The 6616-nt window shown below is 45.6% G+C and overlaps 1 protein-coding gene and 1 long non-coding RNA gene across 7 annotated transcripts in view; one reads left to right on the top strand and one right to left on the bottom strand.

The window, feature by feature from the left end:
• Positions 1–6010, top strand: part of MAP3K13 (mitogen-activated protein kinase kinase kinase 13) — a 154306-nt gene extending 148296 nt beyond the window's left edge. For 5 of the 6 annotated variants that reach the window (XM_005858438.2, XM_005858440.2, XM_005858441.2 and 2 more), the window contains 2 exons: positions 2434–2731; positions 3573–6010. In XM_005858438.2, coding sequence (XP_005858500.1) covers positions 2434–2731; positions 3573–3674 — 400 coding nt within the window. In that variant the 3' untranslated portion in view covers positions 3675–6010. The remainder of the gene's footprint in view (positions 1–2433; positions 2732–3572) is intronic. The other variant, XM_005858435.2, reaches the window with a different exon arrangement.
• Positions 3887–6616, bottom strand: part of LOC106724195 — a 3020-nt gene continuing 290 nt past the window's right edge. The window contains exon 2 of the long non-coding RNA XR_001359944.1: positions 3887–6542. This is a non-coding gene — a long non-coding RNA (uncharacterized LOC106724195). The remainder of the gene's footprint in view (positions 6543–6616) is intronic.

Below are 6616 nucleotides of genomic sequence, written 5' to 3'. Positions count from 1 at the left end.
CCAATCCCCCAATCGGCCCTACCCTGAGCGTGACTGAGGGTGGCATCGCAACCTCCTGATCCGCCCTGCTCTGTGCATGACGGGGCGGCGCCCCAACTCCCCAATCGGCCCTGCTCTGAGCCTGACCAGGGGCTGCACTTAGGGATTGGGCCTGCCCTCTGCCACCCGGGAGCAGGCCTAAGCCAGCAGGTCGTTATCTCCCGAGGGGTCCCAGACTGCGAGAGGGCACAGGCCGGGCTGGGGGACCCCCCTCCCCACCCCCTCGAGTGCACAAATTTTTGTGCACCGGGCCTCTAGTTAATTATAATCCTATATAATAAATGCCCAGCAACCATAATGGCAGAACAACCACTCAACCAGTCACTATGTGGTGCACTGACCACCTCTTAGCCCCTTTCCCCGGCCAGTAGGCTCCGATCGCCGATGGCAAACTGGGAACCAGGGTGGGTGGCAGCAGGGGCCTACACTGGTGAGTGGGTAGAATGGGCCTACCTCTTGGTCCCTCCCCCTGGCCCGCAGGTTCTGATTGCTGATGGCAAACGGGGAACCAGAGTGGGTGGCGGGGGATGTGGGCAGCGCCAGGCCAAGGCCCCCGCCCCGCCAGTCACCCCACACACAGAGGGCAACCCACAGCAGGGGTGGGGCCAGAAAGCGGGTGGGAACAGCTGACCTCTCGGTCCCTCCCCCCCGGCCAGCAGGCTCCCATTGCCCTATGTCGAACAGGGAACCGGGGTGGGTGGCAGTGGGGGGGGGGGCCAGCTGCTGGCAGCCGGGGAAGATAGCCCTGATCGCAGGCTAGGCCTAGGGACCATACCTGTGCACGATTTCGTGCGCCGGGCCTCTAGTTAGATTATAATTGGATTAGATGAGCTGAGTCCGCCTTCAACCCAGCCTTAGAAAGAGCTTCCTGCTTAGCCAGTGATAATAATCTTGCTTGTAGGATTAAAGAAGGACCACACATTCCTCTACGTCTAGAACAGGGCTGCTCCTATGCAGGAGTAGGAAAGGTCGTTTTCCTCCCAGGAGGCCTTTTCTGCTAATAGGCATTTTGTTCTTTAAAAGTGAAACTCTAAGGATCCCCGGAAGGTTTGTGTACCTGCCCAGAAACAGGAATTTCCTGCAAACGAAGGCTCTCCTAATCCTTTGGTAAATTGTATTCTGGGTCCCCATGCTCTACACAAAATTGAAATATGTTCTCATCTCCGGAGCTATACCTGCCGTGAACAGTGGTTTCCTCCTATGCAACCAGATTGTGCCTGAGTAAAACGAAATCACTCGCTAGCATCACAATGATGTTACCTCCAGCTTTTGTTCCTGTGACACACCATGAACTCAGCCCACCTAATGGCTTCCCACCTTTTCTTGCTATGATGCAAATTATATTTTTACCACATAGTTTTGCTTTTTATAACGTTCTTCTCCCTGTCTCCCTTCTGGATTACCAGCTTTGAGAAGTTGCGTGACTCTTACCTTCACTTCCATTTCCCACAGTGGCTCTTTTCATGTGACCTTGATCCCCCACCCGCAGCCCACCACCTGGCCTGGTCATCAGCCAGGCTCAGATCATCTGCCATCAAAATCACTTTGTACTAAGAAATACAGACAGATCAGACAATGCCAGAGGGAAAGGGCAGTCTTCATTTGTTATTGTTCTGTTTTGTTTTTAAACCAGTATACGCTAACAGCATTCTTATTTACTAAACTACTTGTAAACCATGGGAAAGAAGTGAAGAAATTTTGCAAATTCTCCTCCTTACACCCTCCCCCGACCCCCAAAACTTTGCCTTTATCAGAACGAAACCCCAATGTTAACTGGAATGAGCCACTGGCTGGCTGGGCAGTGTCCCTGGCTGCAAGGTGAATGTTGCTTCCAAGCTCTTTGATGTTGGAGTTGGGTTGACAGCGTGGTGAAGGCTGCCATGCCCAGTGGCTGAAGCAGCTGAATGGGCGATGCGATGGGGTGGAGTGAGGTAGAGAAGGACACTGAGCAGAGTGGGAATAGACCCACCCATGCTGCAGCTCTGCCTTGGCTAATGGTGTGACCTTGCACAAGTCACTTTCCTTCTCTGGCTCTAGTTTTCTGATCTGGGAAATGAGTTAGACCAGAGAATCTCCCAAGTCTCTTTCACCTGTGAGAACCTGGGATTCTGTAAGAAACATAATTTCCATGCATAGGTATACACAGCATGATTAGATCAGCTGATATTTTTCAAGACCAATGGTAACCCTCAGCTTTGGACGTTAGCCACATCAACATGTAAATGTCCTTCTCAGTTGCTTTCAAATTAAATCATTTCAGTCTACCTGGATTTGACTCTCCCTGCAGGGCAGGGAAAAAACTAGGTGAACCCTCACCGGGTCTGTGATTGACGGACAAGGTAAGGAATGTGGTAGTTCCTGGGATGAAGTGCCTCTGGTTCTTTGTGTTTCTAGGCCCCATCGCTGCATCCGAAGCTGCCAGTCGTATTCAACCTTTAGCTCTGAGAATTTCTCTGTGTCCGATGGCGAGGAGGGAAATACCAGTGACCACTCAAACAGTCCTGATGAGTTTGCTGATAAACTTGAAGGCCGCCTGGCAGAGAGGCTCGATGACCTGCTGTCCCAGACGCCGGAGATTCCCATCGAGATCTCCTCGCATTCAGATGGGCTCTCTGACAAGGAGTGTGCCGTGCGCCGCGTGAAGACGCAGATGTCTCTGGGCAAGCTGTGTGTGGAGCAGCGTGGCTACGAGGTGCGGGCCTCTCCTTTCTTCTCCTCTCGGCACTGTTCCCTTCCTGTAGCTCTTTTGAGTTATGATGTGCTCAGAGTCCTGAGGTCCTTTACAATGATCATTGAGTATATGAGATACAACAACTGCCTCCAAGAAGTAAGTAAAAGTACACAGAGCAACAGAGCTCCTAAAAATGAGGGTAGAGCTCCCAAATGAGGCACAAACATTGAACGGCTCAGGAACCCTCCCTTCCAAGATTGAACTCCAACATCACCTCCTCCTGGCCTCATCGCCCAATCTGGTGAAGGGTATGAACGTCCCTCTTCCCTGTCCCCACTGTCCCCTAATGAGGTTATCATAGCACAGGTACCACTTTAGTTCATGGTCAGTACTGCCTTTCGAGAGGCAGGATAGCACAGGGGTTGAAATTGTGTCCCCTGGAATCTGACTGCCCAGATCAAACCTCAGCCTTTCCACTTACTTACTGTGTGCTGTTGGGCAAGTCACTTAAATTCTCCATGGGTCAGTTTTCTTATCTGTAAAATGGGTATGGTAACAGCATCTATCTCATGGGGCTGTTGTAAGGATTAAATGGATTAATAATGGGCTCTCTGACAAGGAGTGTGCCGTGCCTGGAACATAGTAGACGCTGTACAGTGTGGTTGTGGTGGTACTGTTATCATGGTCATAATCGTTGTCATGAACATCATCTTTACATGTCTTCTTTTTCCGTAAGCCTCACCAGGACAGGACCTAGTCTCATCTTTGTAGCCCAAAGCCTGTCATGTGGGAGGTGTTCCATATATGTTTACTGAGTGGTTGCAAACATGAACTAAGGTTTTATTTTGTCTTGACTTTGCAGAATCCTATGCAGTTTGAAGAATCGGACTGTGACTCTTCAGATGGGGAGTGTTCTGATGCCACAGTGAGGACCAATAAACACTACAGCTCTGCTACTTGGTAATGAGAGGACACCCATCCTGAAGATGACGTGACAATACTGATGTTTCAGATCCGCCCCACCCCGATTCCTCCCGCTCTCCCCCTGCCTTTTTGTCTGGGAAGAGAGCTGCCCCATCTTTCTTACCCCTAGAAATAAGCTGCAATAACAGGAACATGAGACTTCGCAAATCTCTGGAAAAAAAATATCCAAATGAAACTAAGTCTCACTGAACATTTCAATCAAGAATGGCAGGGATCTATTTTATTGAATATTCTAGCTACTGTAACATTGATATTTATTTTTGTTTGACATTTTAACACTTTGTACTGTAAAGATTGAACTATATATGATAGAGAGAGAGACAATAATTTCTTGCAAAAAAAAAGAGAGGAAGAAAGAAGTGGAATTTAGAAGCAACATTCTTGGTAATTTGTGGGGCCAAGAGGTATTATTATTGCTACTTGAACAGGGGACCAGTTCTTTTGACCATAAGTGACTGAAGAAGAGCCAGAGCAAGACATGTTGAGCATTTTAGAAAACAAAGGACAGCAAAAGAAAAGCAATTCCGGGTAACTTGTGAATAGACCACATTTAAGTTCAACCAGCTTATCCTTTGGGTGATGAAAATTATCTAGAAAAGTTTGGTAACCAGATACTTGCACCCAAGGTCTTTGAGGGCATGTGCTTCCTCTAGGAGGAAAAAAAAAACTATATGTGAAAACTGGTTTCATTTTTATTTATTTTAAGCAGCATTTAGTTGTGAGACTTATGGATAGAGTCGAATCTTCCTTGACAAATATTTACCTTTTAAATGCTGTCATTGCCATTACCTTGACAAATGTGTGACCTTGACCAACGTGCCATTTCCTCATAGCCATTTCCTTTCCACCTGGTGACCACTTCCTTTAGGAAAAAGGGGAGGGCTGAGAAGAAGAGAAGGATAAGAGAAAAAGGAAACTGACCACAGTGTTAGAAAAGCAAACGTGGAATTTGTAAAAGTACGTTGTCAGAACCTCTCAGTTCCGCTCGTCCAGAAGGTGGAGCTAGCCCTCTGTGGAACCAGGTTGCTTGTCTACTAGAGTCATATTGATTCAAACAGGAGAACAGACTTTGAAGGCAGCTAGGGTGTGTGTGAGTCTGTCCAATGTCCAATCACAAACCATTCCCTTGTTTTTACTTATTAACTCATTCTATCCTGTAAGCTTTAGTGACTGGCTTCCACTATCAGAATAAAGGCAAAATAAGCAAGTTGCAAAAGACACTCCCCACCACAATATCCCAGCATAATAGCATTTTTGTTCAAAGCTGTTTGTGAAAGGTATTTTACTTTTCTTCGGATCAACGCAATTTTAAATCATTGGATTTGGGAATTTGTGCAAAGAACAACTGATGCTGAGCAGCAATTGGGAAGATTTTGCCTTTTCCAAAGCATGAGGTCCTTCCTATCCAGGGTCATGGGCTCTGAAAAGCATGCCAAGGTACATCATGGTACCTCAGCTGTAAGCCAATTTTTATGTAGAATTTTATATAAAAACAGATATCGGCCTCGTTCCTGTCTCTGTCTCCAAGATAGATTACTGTCAAACAAAGTCTCTAGGCTCAGAATCTGAAGGCGATGGCTAGAGTCTTAGACACGGCATCGTGTTGGACATTAGGAAAGACTTACACATATTGGCATTAAACCATTCCAGTGCAGGTGGAAACGTTGCCCTCCGCTGGGTTTCACCGATTGCATCAGCCAAAAAGGAAAGGCAGGAGGGAATTGAGAGCAGTTCCTTTTGCTTGTCTGATCCCTCATTTGTTTACAATTTATGTTGAGGTATTAATTTAAAATTTACTGTCTTTTAATTTATAGCTCTTAAGTAAGATGAAGGAAAATGTCTAACTTATACAGAGAACAGTATTGTTTGCATTAAATTATTCCATTTTGTATACATTCTGTAGCTGGACTACATGAAAGATCTTAAGTTATGGCATTATTATCATTGTTATTTTATTTTATAATAATTATTGTCATTCTCATTTTCTGTCGATCAGAAGGTGTGGTTTACAGTGTAGCACAATGATTGTGTTTATCGCTAACCATGAATTATCGTGAATTTTTATGATTTTTATGAAGGAATGAAAATGAGACTGCCACTTGGGAGCTCTCCAGTATTCATCTTAGGTGCATTCCCTCATTTTCTGTGTGCAACAATCATCTGAGGATGTGTGCTCTGCCCTGGAGCCCAGTGGGCACATGGTGACTTTGACTTGATCGTGGAAGCTCCTGGGTGGGCAGATAACTGAGTGGATGGACAAATAGTTCAAAGGCTGTAATCTTTCTCAAGTTTCTTAAATAAAATCATGAGACTACACTAGAAGCAAAAAGAGAATTATTTAATTCCCTAAGAGGCACAGACATAGAGAATTTCTGCATGGGGCCCATGGGTTAGAGAGTTCCAAGAACTGGTAGCATAGTTTGTCATTTTGTTCCTGCAAGATCCCACAAAACCAACCTGCTTTCTCCTAGTTGGGAGTAGCAGAAAAACTAATATATATATTATGACATAAAATACCTAACTGTGATGTCATCCTATAACAAGACTAAAGAAATTCTAGAAAGGCTTGGTCACTTAGCAGCTCTTAGGGCTGGAAAAGTACTACCTTGAAGAGCCCTATTTTGCATCCTCTGACTTCAGACCACACTATACTATGAATCTCTCTGGGTCATTACTTCTGGGAAAAGATAAGCTACAACTCTGTGTCCGCTTTCTGTCCAACATAAAACACTGACACTTCAGCTGGTCTGGTTCTTGCCCACCTGTGGTGGCAAAAGAGAAACATGATGGTCAATGTCTGTCTTATATCTCCCAGTCACGATCTTCCTAGGAAACCCCCACCTGACACCTCATATTCTTTTTTAAAAAAATATATATATATTATTGATTTTTTTACAGAGAGGAAGGGAGAGGGATAGAAAG

Source organism: Myotis brandtii, unplaced genomic scaffold (genome assembly GCF_000412655.1).
Source record: "Myotis brandtii unplaced genomic scaffold, ASM41265v1 scaffold118, whole genome shotgun sequence".
Classification (NCBI taxonomy): domain Eukaryota; kingdom Metazoa; phylum Chordata; class Mammalia; order Chiroptera; family Vespertilionidae; genus Myotis; species Myotis brandtii.
Note: the sequence above shows the minus strand (reverse complement) of the source record. Positions and strands in the feature narration are given on the sequence as shown.